Here is a 22531-nt window from a genome sequence, read left to right as displayed (position 1 = left end):
CAAAATGTGGGTATTGGGATGACTAAGACTACATTTTTATATATACTATTTTTTTTAAAGTGGTATAACAAAATAATGACCAAGCTTTTTAAAAATACTTGATAACACATGGTCACGTGTTAGAAAATTATGGTTTTTGATCACCTGTTTAACCTTCTGCGTTCTTACTTTAATTAATAGTTTTATGGTTATGAAAGTTTCCTAAGCTCCGTGGGCACAGCTGACCGTAGGCTTTAAGAATGTCTGCGGCAAGGAAGGCTGATAGATGGGCCTTAACTGCAGACAGATTTCATCTGTCTCATCTAATGCTTATTAAGAAATCTAACCTCAGTTAAATTGTATTATACAAACTTTCAATTGTACCAGGGACTGCCAAATAGCGGCTTTCTGCAGTAATTACTGGACTTATATCTCCACCTACTGGCTGATGAGCAAAGTCCCATTCGAATGCTAGTTTAAATGAAATCCAAGTGGTTTGCTTGTAAAAGCTTTTCTGATGATAGTAAGAATCATTTACAGCCACGATTTTCAGGGTATGTTTGTTCAAAGTTTTTTTCCCACATGTATAATGAAGCCACTGACGTCAAACTCGTTGACCTATGCATAGCAGTCTAGATCTTAATAAAGAAAATAAGACAAGATTTTTAAATCAGAAAAAAGATGTATTTAACCCCCCCCTACAGATCCTTTCAGTGGAAATGCATAAGCACATCCAAGAGCCAAGTACACAGTAGACCTGTAGAAGATTATTCATATGTAACTCAATAAGGCTTAATAGCATAAAAAGAATGAAGTCACTAGATAAATTATTTCTTTAGAAAGAAACAGAAAAATCTGTTGTAGCAAAGAACTTGGACAGCTGACCATAGGGTGATTATCAATGCTGCCAGGAGGAAAAAAACAACAACAAAAAACACAGTTTTATTTTGCTGTAGCAAAACCCGTCGTGGTTATGGAATATTTCAGAATCTCAGCTGTCCCCTACTCCTTTTCCTCACAAGTCAGGATATAATATCTTCTCAGCCTCAGATGGAATCTGTCATGATTCTGTTGTCTTTTTACAACCTTTCCTTCATTTCCTGGGAGAGAAGAGGAAAACAGAATAAATAGAAGCAAAATTACAGCACTGAGTGCTCTTTTATATTTGAATTTTGTCCAGAGATTTTGCTTTCTCATTCTTTTTGATGGGTCATTCATCTATTGGAGTGGATGTCACATTCTCTCTACCTGTACCTTAAAATCTTTTGACTGGCATTTCTACTGAATCTCCTTCATTTCTGCTTAATTAGCAAATTTCTGGCTTCAGGATGCTTCCTACTCAAGATAGCATTGATAAAGTCTTAACTATTGTGAGGAAAGTTAAGCACACAATCTCCCTAGTAATCATAGAAAGAATAAGTACAGTACAGTGTATGGTGAAACTAGAAATGCTTGGGCACTTCTCATGATGCTTGGGCTGAATAATAGTAGATCTTCCACACACACACTATTAGTTTTACAGAAACTCAGTTTAGATCAGATACCCCATTAGATGCATCTACAAAAAAGTCATACAAGACACTTAGAATTAAGTATCATTTTCTGCAGAAGCCCATGTTAAACATTGCTGGAATTCAGATGCTAAATAAAGTAGGTTTCTTCTTTTTTTTTTTTTCTCTGAGCAATTTCTTCAAATAGTTACAGAATAGGAGCATTCCCTGCATGGAAAAACTGCTATTACCCAGCTGGAAAATAAATTTTCCAGAGACATGGAAGATAACTGAAAGAAGCTTGAAAGACACTTTGTTTCTGTAAACAATAGGCACCAGCAGAAACATTAATTACCTAGTGAAACAATAGCTGTAGTTGCCAAGATAGCTGATATTTGAATGGTTTCATTTGACTCAGATGGAGAAAGTTAATTATGAAACTTTATTAAATGAAATTGTAGATTTCTGCAAGTTGTGACATTTTGGACATGAGAGAAGCCAAAATACCCCAAGTGCAGAAATGAAGCAGAAAGACCCATACAGCTGCAACACCAGCAGGACTAGAGGGCTTCCTGCAACTTGGCAGCAGCAGAGATCATGCCTCAGATCTCTTGAAAATGCTGGTCTTTCTGGAAATGAATTGAACACACCTAACCAGCCAGGTGGTTTAAAAATATTTGATCTGTCAGATACATTCTGGTCTGTTGCTAAAGAAATATCACGTCCTGTTTCAGTCTTCACTTCAATGGCCTATTTCAGCCTCTTCTCATAAAATACCAGATCCATAATTCTAGTGATTGTTCTGGCACCAGCTGTATGTTCAGTTTCATTTATCCTTGTTTTAAAATAGCAGGCCAGATTTGTATGCAGCATCATACTGCATGCAATCCTCAGCAGTGCTATTGATCTATATCTGCTGGAAAGAGCTCGACTAATGGATCTTAAAGTTGCATTTGCCCTTTCCAAAGCTTATCTAATACTTGTTTCATCCATTCCTGAACTATCTGACCTTGCATACCTCAGATATTTGGAACAGCTATTCTTGCAAAAGTTCAAATGACCCAGTCTTGGTTCTGATGAGGGAATAGGCACAAGACGTGCGGGAGAGCAGCAAGGTGAGATGCATTTGAAAGATTCTCTGACAACTTTGATGTTGATTTTCCAATACTCAGGTCCATTTTTGTTCAATAAGGGTTGATGTTTTTTCACTTCCATTTCTAATGAAGCCTGAAATTAACACAGCTTTTTTGTTTACTTTCTTGTTTGCAACAACATTGTTGATAGTAATAGCATGGCACTGGGAATAGTTCTCAGAAAGCTGGAGGCAGAAGTTAAAAGTATTTTGAATAGATCCTGTATGTTGGGTGGAGGAGTGTTCTGAGTTATTTCATCCTTCCTGATATAACTAGCATCTGATATCTCTACATTTAAACTACTATTTGTTTCTGGGGGGAGACAATCCATGTGAATCTAAGTAAAAAGCTATTTTGACTCTAAATTCTTTGGTAGCATCACTCTACCTAGACACAGATGTTGTTTTATTAAAAATCTCAAGTAAACGCATTAATTTTCTTCTTGTGATTTAATTTTCTTATTGTGATTTGTATGTGTAATAGCATGGAAAAAACAGCACATTTTAAAGGGAAAAAATATAGCAGTTAATTACTCTGAAATTTCTGAAAACAATAGATGAGTATACATTACTGGTGAGCAAGAGTTTAGTAAGTAAATTTAGGCAGCTGGAAGTGTGACAGGGATGACTAGGATTTTGATATTCAGAATACACCTTGAAACTTCTGGTGTCTTGTATATTTGCTATCTGTTTAAATAAACTTGGTGTTAGCTGGTGGGTCAGAGTCTGTTAATATTTACTTTGGAGAATTCTGCCTTTCTGAGCCATGGTTTTTTGTCTCTCCGGTTTCTGTCCCTGTAAGAGTAATGTTAACAGTATACGCATCCTTCCAGAGATATGATAGTAATGGAAGAAGTAAACTTTGGTGTCCTTAATCTCCTTATCAAAGTTTAGGTATTTCAGTCTGAAGAATGCAGTGTTTTGGAGATTCTCTTGTTGCGACTTACAACATCTGTATTTGATAACAATAGCTGGAGCACTAGTAGCACACTGCAGTGCCAGGGGCAGGGCTGGGGACTGGTGTGCTGTCAAATTTGTTACTTAAAACAGACCCCTGGGGATTTTCCTGACAGCTTTCCTTTCTGCACTTTTGATATTCCTTATTTCTGAATTATTCCTCATTCCTGCTGCTAAGTCACATAGTGTCTCTGGAGCATCATTAGCTAAGCAATAGTTAAAAACAGGAAAAATGAAATGTCCTAATTATAATATGTTCATTGCTTTGTGAATACTTGAGTAGCAGTTTGAAATACCAGCTGTAGTTCACAGGAACCTGCAAGGCAGGGCTGGGAAACTCTGGAAAATATAATCCTGATCTCAGTCAAGTTAATAACAAAATTCCTATTATATAAAACAGGGCAAAAGTTAAACCTCTCAAGATACGTAAAAACAGGTAGACTTAAACTAATGCTGAAATGTGATCTATCCTACCTCTGTCTCACTGGTAAGAGAAATGGAAGGACAAACCCCTTCCCCGTGTGTTAAATGCATTGTTTGTTCTTCTTCTATGTCTCACCTTTTTTGGAAATTGAAATTAATTTAGTTCTCACCAAGATAACAATGAGAATATTTAGCTAGTGTTTGATCTACTGCTTTTATTGCTTGAGCTGTTTTGCTAAAAAAAAAACTGTGACATTTCGGGATTGGGAGCTTGGTAAGCTTTTGATAAAGTATCCAAGTGCTTTAATATTTGTTTCATGGTAAGTCAGAGTATTCCCAGTTGGTTTTCTTTCAATATGGATAGGCTGGTTTAGCTTAAAAAATATTGTTCTTCTTAGCAATGCATCTCTAATCTATGGCAAAATGTACTATTAGGTATACAGAATACATAACCTCTGTCTTTGCTGTGACTGATGTATATGGGAGAAATAGGCTTTGCTGCTGGTGCCTTGGTCAGTGCCAAGTTGAACCTACTTGGGTTTTCCTTTGGAGACTAAATGTTTTTGTCAGGTGGTCGCTGGCATTTCCTAAAATAATTTTAGACACTTAGCTGTCATCTGTGTAAATTTAAGGAAATAACACAATAATAAATTCCACCAATATTTAGTGTCAGCTACAACCCCTTTCAGTTTGTCTGCTGTTGGTGCATACATAGCTTTATTATCTCAAAACTGCGTGGAAATTAAATTTCAGCTCTCCGTGTACAAGCCTTCCTGGAAAGCAAATGGGCAGCTGTATATTTACAGTGAAGCAAGAAGAGAGCAGTATCATATCAGGTGACTTGTTTGACTGGTCACAACAAATACAGCTCAGAAAATGGGACTTCTGATCCATGAAGATAAATTTCAAAATATTATTAATGGAACAATTTTGAGTGACAAAGATACTCAGAGAAAAGTGTGCTGCAAGTATTTTGAAAATGTTTTGAATCTGAGATTTCTGAATGCAAATGTCAGTGTTATGGAAAATAAATGAGAAAAAACAGAAATGCTGATGTAAAACCGAATGTTTTGTTAGAATTGTTGTGTTTTTGTCATTATCAGAAGTAAGCTTGATTACTCAGTAGAACATCCTGGAGGACAGGCTTAAAGCCAAATTAGCCACCTGTCCTCACCTGCAGGAGTGGTGTCAGAGTTGACTGCAGGGACACTCCAGCTGGTGTTCTCCAAGGGAAATGCTGGATGTCATCAATCTGAGAGCACTTTGCGGACACACTTTCCTGTCCCAAAGGTTGGGTCAGTGCACTCTGATAATAGCAACAAGAAGGAGAAGAGATGAGCCAGGGAATAGTTGTTTGAGATGGAGGTTGTGCTGGCTGTGGCTTCTCCAGGTTCTTCCAAAACTGGAGTGATTCTGTGATTCTGATTTCAAGCACCCAGAAACCTGCAGATTTGGGGCATCATTACAGGTACAAGTGCTGCGTGCAATATAACTGGGAAGGGTGGACATACTGTTCTGGGTCTCAGAGGCAGCCTAAAATTCACAATGCTCCCAGAAGTGCTCTATCAGGTACTGCAGATAAAGAGATTTCCCCAGTGATTTGCAAATCTGATCTAGAGAGTGGTGAGGAGGACGATCTGTGTGGTATACAATATTATGTATACTTGCTATTAAATTTTGGGACAGGCAAAAGGCAGATTTCTTGAATGACTCTGGATGAGGGGAAAAGGGAAAAGGATGATGGTAGATATTATAGAATACTTAGTCTGTGTTTGGAGGTTCTTATAAACCACCTAATCAGAAAGAAGTGAATAAGGCTCTCTTTGAGCATGGATCAAACATTAGAAAAAATAATCCACTTGCTATTATCTGAAAGAGAATATAATTATTAATATGGGCTTGTCAGGAACTAACTGTTTCATAGAACTTTAGTTTCCCTCTTTGATAGAGGATGTGGTGCCATGAGACAGAGGGAGAACATGACCAGCTTTGTGCCACCCAGCTGGGGAAAGGATGCTTCTGCTGCAGGACAGTCTGTCACAATGCTGGCTCAGTGCTGCCTCCTGTCCTTTACAGGACCCATCTCCAGGAGCTGTGTAAACTCACTGAAATGGCAAAAAAACCCCACACCACAACACACAGGGAAAAAATGTCCCGTTTCTAGCATTTGAGTGAATTAAGCAATCTGAAGAGGACAAAGCTGTTCCATGGGGAGGGGACCACACACCTGCAAGCTACAGTGGGGAGGATTAAAGCAGTGAGCAGGGAATTGATTCCCCTTTGGTAGCAGCAAGTCCTTAGATGTGTTAAGCAATATTAGGAACTTAGAAGAATAGGGAGGCAGTAAATGTGGTCTTCCTTGCAAGGCTTTTGGTGTTGCCAATATTGCTTTCTTATAAAGCTGACAGAATGTGGGTACATCTTCAGTTTTCATCAGCTGACGACACAAGTTGAGAAGAAAATGCTGTCAAAGAATGTGAATGGTTTGATGTTAAACTGTGAGATTGTATCAGATATTGATGCAGGTCCCTGAGGCAAATGTCTCTGCAGAACTTCACATACCTAGTTCTGTTCAGTGGCTTTGGTAATTATCTGAACAATAAATAGGTAGTAAATCTTCAAAAACCAAGCAAGCTGTCATTGGCGGGGGTTACAAGTCATTAGGAAGACAGAGTCAAAATGCAAGCTGGTCCTGCCAAATCTAAGAAATGGTCAGAAGAAAATTAAGTGACATTAGGTAAGAAAAAGCATTGAGTTCCCCAAATGCCAAGAAATTTAAAGCATAAATGCAAATAGCCAGTAAGTCAACACTATGGCATGAAACGATGAGAGAGTTATAATAAATAAAGAGCAAAGTTCAAGTTTCATTGTGCAATGTGTCAACATCGTAGGAAGCTGCAGGTAACTATATGCTGTGTCCAGATTTGGTCACCATACCTGGCAACCACAGACAGAGTGGTCATTTGCAGGCTTCAGTTGTTTAGTCTAAAACAGGGAGGACAGAGAGGGAGGACATAATATCTGTTTTCTGAAATGTGAAAATCATTAAAAAGGGGATAGTGATTGTTTCCCTGGAGGCTGGAGCAATATTCTGAAAAAGTTGTAGCTTTGTCCTCTCCTGTGTCTGTTTACTAAAGTTTGCTTCCGGCAAAGACAGTGTGTGAAGTGATCAAGAAGACAATCAGGTTTATCAGCGCTCCATATTTTGAGTGCTATATAAAACTTCAGTGGTGGTGGTTTACTTGTGCACAACTATTTGTTTTGCTATGAAAACTGTGTTTCCGTGGACAAAGTACAGTGCTTAGTGATTTGTTGAACTCTTCAGCTCCATCAAGGAGCTTAATTTAGTAACTGAGATGGGAGAAGGAGCATTTTTAATCCACTGAAGTACTTCACTTATGTGTTTGTCTCCTAAGAGGGGAATATAACATATTACTTAAATCTTTTGTGATAAAATCAGTTTGTGAGGCTTACAATAAGAGGAACTGTTTAACTTTAAAGTTTTATTTTACAGATTGAGATGTATAGTACCGAAAAGTAATCCAAGCAAAAATTCGAACAATATATCCAAAGTTAACATTAGGGGCATGTGTGAAATTGTATTTCAAAGGATTTTTAAAATGTAGCTTCCTGCATGGTAGCCCTGGGAACATTTTATTTGGTATTCTAGGTCAGTATTTTAAGTCTTAAAACTTAAAATTTTCTTAAAATAAGGTCTTTTCAGCAGCTAACTAGGCTGGCATGAATGCAGGATGTCTAATTGCACTGAGGCTGTAGGAGACAGGCACAGCTAGAACAGTTTGGTGACTGAGGAGAGCCCTCCTCGTGTATCAGTTTCTAAACAAACACCCTATTGCAAGAATTGATATTTCAAAGGATTATTTACCTCAGCAGACAAGCCATGCACTTCCTAAAAATGGATTACTTTTCTGGTTGGTACTTACTGCAATAGATTGCATGCTGACTTCTTATTAGAAAATATATTTAAAAGATCTTACATTAATCTCCACCTAGAGTACAAATTAGCTGTGTTTCATCAATAAAATCCTTTAGCTGGAAAACTAAACTCAAAATCTTTCATCCAAGGAGAAAAATGTTCTAGTCTATATTCCTTTCTCTGAAACAGGAGCTTTCTATTACTTACACTGTTTGTCAAGAACATTATATAGGTTTCTTGCTGAATACTTGGCTGTTGGCTTTTGTCGTGGTAATGCAATCCATACACACATGCTCTGAACCTATCTTGACAGTGGAGTGAACTTCATTATTCCACAGAGATGTGAAGATCTATTGTAGGAACACTGGCTTGGTTGTGTAGTGTTTATCATGTGGGCACCATTGCTTATGGCAACAGGAGTTTGTGGAGGCTGATATTATTAATTTGGAGTTTTGCCTGAAACCCATCTTTATTATTAGTACACGGCAAATAGTGCATTTATCTTGAAGAACTACCAGGAGTGCATACATGGATCTTTTTCTGGCATCTTCTGTGTACTTTCAGAGTCCTTCAAGTTCTAGAAGCAAAAGTAGGAAGACTTTTTTCACTCTTCCTTAATTTTCTTCTTAGTCATTACTTCAGATGGTGCCTGTATAGTTGGTAATGAGAGTCTGTGTCCTAGAGCAGTCATCTTTAAAAACAGAACCCCAAACAGACGGTGCATCACTTGCCTCACTGCTCTCTAATTTAATAAATCCTGCAGGAAGTGAAATCAAGTCTCAAGGTGAATTCCTCCCCTGTGATGCAGGGAGAGAAGGGTTGGGTTTTATGTGGAGCTGGACTATGCTGAGTTTTCTCCTTGGGAAATGCAGGTGTATGAACCACTCCCAGATTAATGGGAAAGTATCTAAAGGGTATTGGTACAGACAGGGTGATGTATGAAAGAAGAAAACCACTAATGCAGAGCACACTGTGTCAGATTTGCTTGAAGCTGCTGTTTCTGCTCTGGAAAGAGAAGAAACAAAGACAAAATGCTGACCTCTGTGGAGCTCATTCTTCTTCTAAGAAAATGTACTCAGTCTTTCTTTCTTGCTATTACTCTCTGTCAAGAAATCGTATTTCCAGCTACAGCAGGTTTTGGCCTCCAGGAATAGTTGCATCTGCAAGTGATTGAAAGATATTGTCAGGAATCCACTTCACCTGACCCCAAAACATAGCTTAGTTGTGACTGTATTGCTTTTCTGCCTCCATCGAGAGATTAAGCCTCATCACTAAACAGCAAACTCAATTATGAATGGCATTCTTGTAGCAATACTTGGGAACAGATTTTTTCCCTTTGGCTTGTTTGCTTTCCCACTCACTCCTAATATTAGTTGTTAATGGAATAGCATCTTCTGTAATTACAGTGGAGGCATGGTTCTGCTTTTAAAGTATAGCTCTGAGGGGAAAATATTTGCAGTGTTCTGTTTCATTTTATCTTTATTTATAAGCGTAGCAGTTATAAGAATAGCATCCTGTTTATAGCTCCAGAAGGAAAGCTATAGAAGTGATTCTGTCAATGCTAATAATTTCAGTCTTTGACCTGAAATTCTGTGTTTTATGATGTACTTATTTGTGTTTTTCAATTTGTATTTAATTGCGTGTCTGAGAAGGCTTTTGCATAACATTCTTCCTTTAAATCTTTCATTAGTTTTATTTTCCTGCCAGCAGGATGTGGCTGAATGCTACAGCAGCTGCTTCACAACTATAACTCTTCTCTCTTATTACTGATAATGACAGCCAACAATTTACTGTATTTATTAAGTTTGGTTATGTGTTGTTGTATAACTGAAGTTTTCAGGAAAATATTTTCACAGACGTAGGACAACAAATGTCAGATTGACCTAATTACGGTTGTTCTCTGCAGTTTTCTGGGCTCTCTTCTGCTAGCTGGAGATGAGTGGTTTGAAAATGTCTTTGTTAGCAAGGTATTCAGATTTATTATCCTGCTGTTTATGGCATCATAATTCCCATTTCTGTTAACAAGGGAATATTTTTACTTAGGAACATAAAGGAAGGACTGCCCTAAGTGGAGGGAGTGAGACCTGCTGGTAGAGCCATGCTGCCCAGCTCGCGCCAGCACAGCAAGAAGCATCCTCTGAGAGCTGCCCCCTCTCAGGGGAGCTGGTGGAGCTTTCTGGGAGGAGTTGTGGAACGAGCCAGGATGGGGTCAGAGCAGGTAACCAGGGGACTCGGGTCAAGAAATCAAAAAGAAAGGAGGTTACGGTGACATCATAGATACAAGTGGTCCTCTCATCAGAGAACTTCCATCCTTCAGAAGCCTACAGCTTCTCTTCAAGTTAGCAGAATCTGTGCTGACTGGCCATTGCCACTAAATACCAGGCGATAATCTCAAAGACTATGGGTAGATTACTGAGCAGTACAGAGGTGATGTAAGGGCCTGCAGGGCTAAAGTGATGTCCCATGGTGAGAAATTTCTGGGCAGATGAAGCAGTTTGACTCCTTGGGGAAAACAGATGATTTGAGGTGTGAAGCCAGTCTGTATGCTAACACTGAGCACGGGTCACAGCAGCTCCTCGATCTCTGGCCAAGATTTGGGTCTCACTTCCAAGGGCAAGCCTCTGCATTTGAGGCCAAGAAGCTGGGGAAGGGTGAAAATACCTCAAAGTGAGTGGATTCAGGGTCTTAAAGAAACCACCAACAGTCCTCTTTGAATCTGCGTTTGAAGTATTTCCATGAGGAGCTAAGAAACCTGTTCGATCAGAAGCACTGAGAACTCTTTGTGTAGTCTGTAAAATGATAACAGTATGACCAGTTCCCTCCTATGAATACCATCTACTTAATGAGACTGTCAGTAACCATCTAGACAGATAAAAAGCCCATTTATTCACTGTGGCAAATGTGACCATGATGGAGGAGATCAGATGAAATGACAGTTTCATTGGGGCTGGTAGCTGCTGTTTCTGATGAAGATTGTTTGTGAAGAATTTGCTTTTTTCTGTTTTTCTTTTTTTTTTTTTTTCCTGCAGCTCTTGGCTATAAAGCCTTTACAGGTCAGTTGCAAGAGTCCTCATTACTGTCCAGATTATGTTCCTGCCAGTACAGGATTTGATATGCCTTTGGTGTGCTTTCTAACTTAATTCTGAAGTGGTAGTGTTTTCACTAGTGAATTTTTGGAAATGAGTCAGGGATGACTGATTGCCCCGAATTTCTCCAGCTCTTCTGATCTTTCCTACAATAACCATATCATTTATTTTATCCATATAAGTCTAGACAAACGGGAAAGAATAGTATTTCCTGGAAGCAAGTATAGACAGGAGTCTTGGGATTTGAGTTAATACAGTTGCAATGCTTAGATGTTACTGTTTTCAGTTCTCCATTTTTTCTTGCAGTGTTTTCATTATAGATATGTATAGGTTGAGCTGACCCCTCTTGATCCTTGCGGTGTCTTTTGGCAGGTGGCGGGAGGATGCTGGCACGAGGGTGGCTGGGCAGCGTGAGGGGGAAGCCTGCAAGGCAGCTGTGGTCTCTTATTGACAAGTCACCCAGAAGCCAGCCAGGTACCCAGCATAGCCCTATCCTACAGAGGGTGCCTTATTTCTGGGAAATGCCATTATCCTGCCTTTGAATTACTGCCAGAGGTCCACTGTGGCTTGCTGTTATCAGAAATATATGTTGTACCTTCCAGCTATATGAAAATTTTAGTGTGCAGCTCCGCGGGTGAGGGTGGTTGGCTGCCTCGCTGGGTGGAGGTACTTCTCTGTGTGGGGGCAGGTACACTACGCGAGGTTTCTTATTTGCAGCTGTGATATCAATGTGGTTTGCTCAAAATAGTTTGCACTATAGCCTCTACAAATTAGCAGAACTCTATAGCAAATTCATTACCCTTATTTGCCTTCAGGGTCAGATCCAGAGTTCACGTACAACAGCGTAATTTTGCTGGCAATGTATTCTTCATACACTTACACCATCTAAAGACCCAGCTGCAGGTTTCCAAGACGTACTGGTTGGAAACAAAATCATGTATTCAGCCATACAGATTTCTAGTGCTTCACCTCTAGATACGACTGTTTATCAGTAAACAGCATAATAAGTGTACATGTGACACTTATGTAAATATGCACTTCTATTTAGAATAAAAGAAAAATGTGATATTTCAACTGGGATAGGCCGTTTTCCTCTCAGCTGCATATCAAAATATCCACATAGCTGAAGGAGTTTCTAACAGAAGTGAGTATTCATAACAGCAGTCAGCAACTCTTGCCATCAGAGCGTTTTACTAACAGTTAATGAAAACTATCTATACTCTATTTTTGAAAACAACCAGTTCATTTCCAAACTCTGGAAGTGAAATGCTAGATATAACTCTTTTTTGAAGAAATAAAATAAGCTATTGGAAATTTTTTGCAATTCCTGACAGCCTTGCTGTTGAAAACCTCAAAAATATTAATCTCCCATAGATCACACTGTAGATATTCTCTCTCTAGCTCATTATTGCTAAGGCACATTTCCATGCACTTTTAGTACAGAGTGAATGAGCTTATGCAAATGTGAGAGCTATCCCTAGACCAGACTTTCATTTTATTTTTATTATGAAGTGGAGATCTTTTTTTTTTAATGTGATTTACTATGATGATAAAACAGGAAGGTTCATTTCCCTGGGTTTCCACAGCCCTGCCTGCCCATCTTTACAACATCAAATTAAAAGCAGATGCTGTCATGGGACAATGAAGTGCTCAACCTCATCAGTTTTCAGCTCCTTCATCCTTCATTGTGAAGTGCTTTCCAGTGTTTTTCTGTCAGTTCCATTTGAAAAACTGATTTCACTGTTTCACAGTTTTTACAAGAAAATATTGTTGTGCCTCTGGTGCAGACAGGGAGACATCTAATTTCATTGTAGTTAAGTGCCTGCCTCTCCATTAGCCTCCATAATGGGGTTACACACCAAATTATAGAGCTTTAATAAATAGCAATGATGCATCTAGGAGCACATTTCCAGGATCCCAGAATACCTTTGGCTGCATATTTGCCTCTTCAGGCATCATTTTCTTGCCTTCTTAAAACTTAATGTTCTTGAAAGCTTTGACCACTGGCAAATGGATGACCTGCTTTTTGTAGCAATGGCATGGCTACAGAGGCTCCAGTCTCCCTCCCTGTCAGCATGTAATCATGTCAGGCTTCTGCATTAACCCCCAAAGGGACATAAATGAAATATTAAAATTACCTTTTGTCCCCATTTCCTGCCTGTGTTTGAAGCAGAATATGCACATAAGGGTGGAGTGGGGACAGTTGCTGGTGGTGGTGCTGAAGATCTGATCAAAGGAATAATCTGCATCCACATCCTGAGCTGCATGCCAGATCACAAGTCATATCGTTAACTCATTCATTTAGCCCAGTGTGAGGGCTCTGTCTGCTTGAATCAGAGTTGCTTGGGGCAGTTTGTGGGACCCTGAAGAAAAGCTGATTTCATCAGTGTGCTAGGCAGTAGTATTTTAAAAGACTTGGCTAAAAAATCAGGAGCAGGTTGTTGTGACTATATTTCCACTTACTTAAAGTCTTTGCAACTTAGAAATGTTCTGGGAATGGCCTTCACTAACTATTCAGTCTGATGTGGCATGTGAAAGGTGGGATGAACAAAAAAGAAAGCCCACTGAAGCTCCTGTTGCCATTTCCTTGCAGTGCTTCGGTACCCATTCTTCACATTTGCCCACCTTGTGCAAGTAAAGCTTCAGTCTGAAACACTGCAGGAGAGCCAGAGAGGAAAAAAAAAAAAAAGGCTTCTGGTTTTCTGGCTTTTGTGGAGTTTATGGTGATGGTGGTGATTGTAATTCCACTGCCTATTTTGTGTTTTTTTCAGTTTCCTAACTATTGCAAATATGCACATGGTGGTACACAGCAACGTGTAGCACAGTGATTTGACCTCTCTTCCTAACCTGGCATCCACAAAAAGACCCAAACAGCCACACTGGTTCCTGCTGGTGACCAGTGGGCTGGATCTGCTGCTCAGGTTCTGCTGGAAGGTGTGAGCAGTGCAAAAATGGCTGTTCCTGGGGCAGTTCATAATCCCTGATATGAAGTCACTTTTACATGTTAAGTACAAAGCATTTTTTCTGGGCTGTGGTGCCTTTAAATCTACTTTAATCTGGAATAAGTACATAATGTTTTAGAGTTACAGAAATCAGAGTCATAAGAGTTATAGTAATCCTAATAACTTAATCAAAATCACCTGTAACTTTTAATAGCAGACTGCTAACTGGTTGGATTTGTTATCATTATTTATCTTGGAATCTCACTTGAGAGGACAAGGTCTGAGTTAGAGCACTATTTTGGAAATACGAACCTGTGTTCATGGCAGTTGCCATCTTTTAAGAGGAATCCTTTGTTGTCTTTACAAAATTTTAAAATTTCTCCTTGAGTTTAAACTTCACTTATGATGGTATTCTGGGCTTAAGTAAACCAATAAAGCAAAAGTAAGCACTGGAAAAGGAAGATGCTTCTTTGGTTTATACCTCTACATCTAAAGAGGGGAAGATAGCATTGTAATTGGATAGTAATTCTGTTCAGCTACTGCTCCCATATTCTAAGAGAACATCCTTGAAGGTAGGGATGGGATTTAATGAGCTCTTATTATTCTCTAATGCTTGGGGTGTGATGATGGAGTTACTGTGCAACTAGGATGGATAATCTAAAGAGATGCTGCTAGCCTCGTTCCTTGATTGAAAATAGAAGTTTAATCTCAAATGATATGTCAGTTTACCCAAGTCCTACTTTCCACAGAAGCAGATTTCCTTGTTAGCTTGAACAGATTTTTCCGGTTTAAAAGATGCACGCTCAAGTTGGAGTATTGACATTAGCCTTAAAATTCCAACCTCATGTTTCATAATAACTCAGAGGGGAAAGATGATAGTAGGAGGTTCATTGTGCTCTCAATAACCAAAATAATTGGACATTCACAAGAACCAGGAACAGGGTGACTTCCTCCACTTCTGAGGAGGCTGTTTGAAACACTGCTTATCTGTTTGAATTCTGACCTTGGGTTAGTTTTAAATGCAGAGTCTAGTATAGTTGAGAATCTAGACAAGTGAGGTATGTCCTTTCATAAAAAGAAAAATTTATCTTTTTTGTGTTTAGCTTTAGATATGCTTCTAACTGAACCGTACCAAAAGCCAACAAGCCTTAAGTCAGTTCCTATTTTAGGGACAGTAGGTAATATTTTGCCTTCGATTGATCTTGATTTTTACACTTACTTTTCAAATATTTTGTTTTTGAGGGACAACCCTGAATACAAACAATACTCTTCAATATGGAATGGTATTGTAAATTTAGAGAGTTGTGTCAAATCCTGCTTAGTTGTTTTTTGTTTTGTTTTCCCCAGCAGTTCTTATTTCCTACTAGTAGGCTGAAGGTTTTCTTACCACAGTTAAGGTCTGCATGTCCAAGATCTGTGCCTGCTCATGACATGAATGTGACTCAGCCGAAGTGCAGCTCTCAGCTCCTCTTTCTTGCTTTTACAGCACTCAGGTCTCAATCTTATAAGACTGCTCTTGTATTGGAGCCATTTCTGAAGCATGACTTGTAGTATAATATTTCAGCTGTTCTTTTGCTCCTCGGTTTTATCCTTTTGAACACCTCTGCCTGTAGGACATTTCCAGATTTCATTTACTTTTTGCTTCAGGATGCTCATTTCTGCTGACCCACCTCCTTAGTTCGAGTCATGTACATCTTCTCTAGCAATAATTCAGATAGGTTTCCCTTGAATTACAAGAGGTAATTATGAGAAGGGGAAGACTTCTCTTCAGAGCCTTCCATCTCTACCCAACTGACTCTCCTCTTCTACAGCTTCATTAATTTTCTAAATATGGGAGGGAAAACTAAATAGGCCTCAGCATCATTACCCATGTAAGGGCTCATCGCTCTTTCACAATATGATTTTTTCAATGGAGTTTAGCAATGTGTTAAGAAAAATATGCAAAATATGCAAAGAGGCCATGTGAAGAAGTTGTAGTGCAAATTTTTATAAACGGAACCTCGAACATATTTAGAGCTTTCTTTGTAGCTGACTCTCTGCAGCTGACTTTCTGCTTGACCGTTGGAGAAGAATGGGGTTTTACCTTAATATTTTCCCCCAAAAAATGAAATATAATTATATAGGGACTTGTGAGTTAATTTTAAGTAATATAACTTGGCTGCTATGTGTTTCCGCAGAATGATTTATTTTACTATGATTTGAACTGCTAAATTATGTAAAAACTAAGGCTGATGCCTTTTCTCTCTTTTTCATACTTGTAAATATATTTGCATAAATACCGTAAAAAAATATAGTTTTAAAGAAAGATAGGTATATTGCCATTTACACAAGCTTCATGTAGGGAAACTAGCTGATGATTGTGTAGCACTTCCATAATCTCCAACAATGGTCACTACATAAGAATGCATTTTTTTATCAAAGCTTTTTGAACTCTGCTGCTCATGAGAAATTTGACCCACTCTCCTGCCACATTAGCATTTCACAGGTTTGAGTTGTCCAGGAAGTATGTTATTTATAGTTAAAACATACTGGAACTCTGCTAAATCTGAATGCAACTCTGCTGTAGAAAAGGGAATTATTTGGTTGTCAACGTTGACTAGAATTTGAATGGAGCTGCTTAAAAAGCAAGATATTTATCATTGCAAAGTCAGTCATTTTGTGCTGGCCGATGTGTGCGTACCCTTATAGTCTAAATATTTTAAAGACTGTTTTGTGAAAAAAAAAATCAGGAGAGCATTTAGCACAGGAATAATCTTAGGAGAAATTTTAGTATTATGCCTCTTAAAGGACAGGTATCTCGCAATTTAATTATCACTTGTAAAATAGTTTACTGGATGCCAGTGAGTAGAAATGTATGAAACATGCATGTGTATATGCAGGTATTTATTGTAGGTAAAATGGAGACAGTATGCATATGTATTAAATCTATCAATATATTATGAATTTTGCAAACAACTTGTTAGAAAGATATAGTGAAGGAAAATTAACATAATATCGCAACTGCTTAAGAGTGACGATAAAATTATACGGCAGTTTAATAAGATAATAAAGATTTCTGAAGCCAACTGGAATATATAGAAATAGACTGCACAGTGGGATACAGCTCTACAAGTAGAATTTGTGTGAGAGTAGCTTCAGTTTGCTTTGTGAAATTACAGTGTACTGTGGTGACAGCTTTGAATGTACAGTGAATGAAGTGCCAGGGTAGAGGCAGTTTTTATTGAGAACAAATCAGCTTTAAGACAGACCTTACCTTAGTTGATCTGCTGTGTATTTTAAGACACTGTTTCTAGACTCTGTAAGGAGATAATGATGTGGACATCAGGAATACAGCATTTTGCAAAGCCTGTGTGGTCATGTGGTACAGGCAAGGGTGCAAATTCATCAAATGAAGGGAAAAGTTGCTCAGAAGACTGGACTTTTGTTCTTCAGAAGAAAGCATAAATCCCATAGGTTAATATCACAGATACCGGTTTTGCTTTTAAAATTTTGCTGATTTTAGAAACAGTGAGATTGCCCATGTTGTTAGAGTGGATGTTAAAATGAAAGTGTCTTGCAGATATATCCAATGTAAAAAAAGTCAGTACATATAAAGGTATTTTTAATACATGTGGTTGAAGGGTTAGGGATATAAAAGATTCCTCTTTTTGTTTTACTTCTTGGAAAATTCATTGTGATGTCATAGTCTGATCCACATTCATCCTGATTACATCAACATCTTTTTCTATGCACAGTATAGAAATTGTCCCTCAATTTATCTTTAGCTAAAGCAGCTTCTGAGTTAATATCTTTGCCATTTATTTTATTAATCCATATCTCTACCTAGTCATTTGACCAACTCATCACCTTCATTTCAGTTTCTTTTATTTCTTTATTCAGTTCATTTCATATGAGTGGCCAAGTCTGTCTCTTACATTACACATACATAGATTTTAATTTTTATTTTTATTAGAACCTTTTATTATGTAGGATTAGTATCAGCTTCTGCTGTTTGCTTTAGAAGCTTTGGTGCAGTTTCAGGAGTAGCTGCAGAGAGCACCAGCAGCAATAATCACTGAAATAAGGCATTTGAAATTATTCACATTTTTGAGGTGCCTTCCTGTGTTCTTGCTAGGGCGCAGGGGCACTCTCCTTGATTAACAAGGTACTGAAATTCACTATAAAAAGTGCACAAGGCCAGCTCAATAGGTCAGCAGTCATTTCTGGGACTGTCACTGTGCCAACAACAACGCAGCCCCTTCCTCCCCCTCTGTCACATCCCTGGCTCCGCAAGGTCAGCAGGACCCAGCACTGACTCCTGATGCGGACTGACAGCTACCACAGCTTTTGTACTGCGTGCCAGCTCGTTGGCACTGAAGATCAGTATGTCTAACATATCCTGCATGAGATAGATGCCTCTTTCCAGCATTTATCTATTTCTGTTCAGTAGTTCGGTACAGCACCTTTAGTCAGTCTAGATTATACAAAGAGATGCATGGTGCAATGTGCCATTCACTGAATGTGATTATAATGGCCAAATTTCAGCTGTTTCAGGGAGGTGATTCCTATCAGTCCTTTCCAAAGTGCCCCAGTATGCAGCAGCATCTCAGTTCAGCGATGATCAATGCACAGTGTCATATTTTCTCTGTATTGAATAATAGATCACACAAACCTACATTTAGCTACTGATGTTATCTGACACTAAACAGATGTGTCATACATTGGGCATCTTTAGTCTCAACATCAGCATACTGCACATATCATCTAGCGCAGGTGCTTTCACATTTTCATTACCTGTCTTTCTGCACGCTGCCAGAGCTCCTCTTTCCTTTTCACAAATTCTTTAATTCCACTGTATATATCACTCTTGCAATGTAATAATTCCAAACTCTGCTATGAAGTTCATTTGTTTGCAATATACCACATTTGTTTCTAATGCAGGTAACTTCATGCTCCTTTTAAGTCTGTGTCATTCTTTCTTTTACCTTGAAAATTAATAGCTGAGATTATCTCTTTTCCTCCTCTGCATGTAAATTATGAGAAGTTAGAAAATTCTTCACTGGCTGTAGTTAAGCTACTGCTACACTTCTCTTAGTGCACTTTTAAAATATTTTTAGGAGCCATGTTTTCACGTTAAACATTTGCCTGGTTTTTTCTCAGTCTATCTTTTTTTGCAAAAAATAATTGCGTTGGGGTGGAGTTTTTTCCAGTTGAGTTAAATCAAAGTCCTTTTATGTCTCAGCACAGGAATCTGTGACCTCTTGGGCCATTTTTGTATTAGCTGGCTTTTACTTGCAATATTGTTCTTGCGGGTATAGCCAGTGAGTCTGTGTAGTATTTCTCATGTGAAAGGTTCTTCTTTTTGAAGTTTAGCAACCTTGGCCTTCCAGCTTTTCTGATGTTTTGGGAGCCTCCATGCTTTTAAGTTTTTGACTATAAGTATTTTACAGCTTCCCACTGTAATTACTCACATAATGTTATGCTACAGTAGATCAAGTCTGATTGTTTAAGTCTGAGTAGCACAGTTGATGAAAAATGACTTCTACAAACACAGCTTTGTACTTGACATTTCTATACAGAAGTCATTAAACAAGAGATTAATTCTTCTCCTTTGGGCTCAGTGCACTTCTTATCTGTGTGAGTGATCCTGTTGACTACAAAAGGACTTTTCATATCAGACATGATTGTAGGACTGGACTCTTGTGTTCATATTTTGGAGATAATTTAAGGCCTGTTCAGCAGCAGCTGCTCGTGGGACAGAGTGGAACACGTATCCTCTGCTAAGTGGTTGGGTTCACACAGCTCATTGCTCATCCCACTGCAATGAAAACCAAAAGGCTGACCTGTTTGCCCTCTCCATTGCTCTTCCCGCACAACAAATGTCAGAGCATGCTGTGAAATAAGAATGAATGGAGGAACTTTACATGCAGTTTCAATTTTTCTTCTTTTTTTTTTTTTTTTTTAACTAAGTAAGTGCAAGAACTACAAGTTTGCTGCTGTTCCAGTCGTTGTTTGGTAGTTTTGCTAATTGTAATAAATGTTCTGAACTTTCACATCTAAATAAGAAGGGGTTTCTTTATTCAGTATTGTCACTGCAAAATTTACAGATGAGTTATAAAGCATCATTTGTCAGTATCTGCCAGCTATTTTGGAATTCAAAGTCTCTGCTTTTTCATCTTCCATCTGATTCATGTGCAGGGATTGCCTTTTTCATAGGCCATTCACTGTTTCAAGAGAAATACTTATGAAAGATATTGTACCCAAGAGAATTAGAGAAGTCCTGCATTTCCTCAGTCTTTTCTGGGACTTCATTGCTTCTGCCAGTAACAATTTAGGTTATAAGCATTTTCCATGCAAGTCCATCCTTATAAAAGGACATTGTGTTTTGATTATTTAGAACCTGAAGTCACAAAGGACGTGTTGTAATCAGATTTACTTCAGTAGGAACTGAAAGTGTATTGTAGTAGTCAGAATCCCCAGGGTAAGATTTCTAATAAAATCTCCATTAAATTTATTCATATGTGGAAAGAACAGTCAATATTTGAGGTATGAAATGTCAATAAAAGTAAAAAAGTATTAGTATTCAGTGTATGTTACAGTGCATGGCCTTGCCAGTTAGAATATTGCAGCTTTGTTTCACAAAGCTTCTGTGTGCTTTTAAAAATATAATTTTTAAAGGAAAACAGAATTAGTTTCTTAAAAACAAAGCTCCCTAGTTGTGAAAATGGGTAGTTTAATGTAAGATATAATCTAAAATATATATTTTTTTTTCAAACTACCTTCTAGAAATGAAAGGTAAAATATCCATAATGTTTTCATTACCATGAATGCAGATGAGAGGATCATTTTCTGACATTCACGCGTGTGGGGATTCTCTGGTATCTGGATTTCTGTGATACCCACCAGTCCTGAGTTCACTGCTAAGTACTAAATCAGTGGCAAAGGAGGAAGTTTTTTATTTTCCAGTCAGTTCTTCAGGGGAGGTTCCATCTGCTTCTATAGCCCCAAACAAACCATCGGTATTAATTCACAACAAAAATACCCCTAGAGGGGACAATTTTCCCTCAGGGGCTGCAGCGTTACAAAGCACATGGCATTGGATCCAGTTTTGTGATTGTTCTCCGATAAGGACACTGCCTGGAAGCCACCAAGGTCTGTCTTGCATTGTGTGTCCTTTCTGTTGCTGACCAGCCATGAACAGGAATGTGTTCCTTCTGGCTGCTTGCTCTAAAACTCATAAGGCAAGTGCTGACCTGCATTGATTGAATTGAACAGTCGGGCTGGACATTTCTGTTCTCTCCTTCCTGTTCAGTGCAGATCCCTTTGTGTCCCCCTTCCACCACAGCTTCAAGGAATCAGTGAGAAACATTTAAATCTTGAGAGCTGCTGATGTATTTGCTGCATTAGAAATACAGTCTTCTTGGTAGTGAGGGAAAAATAAAAGGTGGGGAGGGGGGGGACAAAACACAAAACAAAAACAAACTAGCAAACAAAAACAACAAACCACACACACACACACAAAAAAAAAACTCCTTAGTCTCCAGTACAGCATTCCTGCTTATAAATTTAAAATGCACTTTCCAAGGATATTCTCTCACACTAACTTTAAATACCCCGTTTGTTTTCTATATTATCTATGGAAAAGGCTGAGTTAATGCAAATAAATTCCACGTGTTTGTTCAGGGAATAAATGCAAACGTGGGAAATATAGCAAATTATTTGCCTGTGAGTTAAATTACCACTGTGAGACAAAGTTTGAGTTTTAAATGTTGCTGTAGAAAAGCAGATGTTTAACTCCCAGCAGCTGCTCTGTAGCCATCCGCTCTCACCTTTCTGTCTTTCTCTAGCCAGCATCTATGAGAACAAAATAAATTGAAAAATTTTGCTAACTTTCAGATCTGGGTTACTTCACAAAGAGTACTAGGATTACATTAAACACTTTGGCAGTTTTCCAGAGTTCCTTTCTTTTTCTGTTATATCGGTTTATTTAGTAATGTACAGAATTTGGGGGTTTTTTTTAGAAAAAATGAGTTTGTACATGACTGATTACAATGCTCTGTATCTACCTACATGTCTATCATGTTGCCTGTTTATCATCTAGAGAGTATTTTGAGATGAATAAAGGTAAATATTGTTTGTTTACAGTAACCTTTGTCTACGCCTTCCATAGCTTTGCAGTAGTGAAAGCCAGACCACCTACATTCACACACACACACATAGTCCAAACATGTTCTTTATGCTTTGTATTGTTTTATTCTTCCTTCAGGTCTCCTGTGATGGCTGGCGGTCTATTTGCTGTTAACCGGCAATGGTTTTGGGAGCTGGGAGGCTATGACCCAGGATTAGAAATATGGGGAGGAGAGCAGTATGAAATCTCCTTTAAGGTAAGTCATCAAGTCATCTTATATGATACTTCTTTCCTTGTTTGGTGCAAGGCTTGTGTGATCATGATGCCTTCACTCATACTGGCTTTTAACTAAAATTAATTTGGTAAAATATTACTTTTTTTCTTTAGGAATTCCCACTAATTTCACAAAGAGTTATGCCATAAACAAATGCTCTAGAAGCCATACAAAAATCACAGTGGGTGCGGTTCCCTCTGAAAA

At 38.4% G+C, this 22531-nt stretch overlaps 1 protein-coding gene across 2 annotated transcripts in view; it reads left to right on the top strand.

Moving 5' to 3' along the window:
- GALNTL6 (polypeptide N-acetylgalactosaminyltransferase like 6) overlaps positions 1 to 22531 on the top strand; it is a 456378-nt gene that overhangs the window by 381064 nt on the left and 52783 nt on the right. For both annotated transcript variants that reach the window (XM_071807705.1, XM_065837689.2), the window contains one exon: positions 22192 to 22309. In XM_071807705.1, coding sequence (XP_071663806.1) covers positions 22192 to 22309 — 118 coding nt within the window. The remainder of the gene's footprint in view (positions 1 to 22191; positions 22310 to 22531) is intronic.

Source organism: Patagioenas fasciata, chromosome 4 (assembly GCF_037038585.1).
Source record: "Patagioenas fasciata isolate bPatFas1 chromosome 4, bPatFas1.hap1, whole genome shotgun sequence".
In the NCBI taxonomy this organism is placed as follows: Eukaryota; Metazoa; Chordata; class Aves; order Columbiformes; family Columbidae; genus Patagioenas; species Patagioenas fasciata.
Note: the sequence above shows the minus strand (reverse complement) of the source record. Positions and strands in the feature narration are given on the sequence as shown.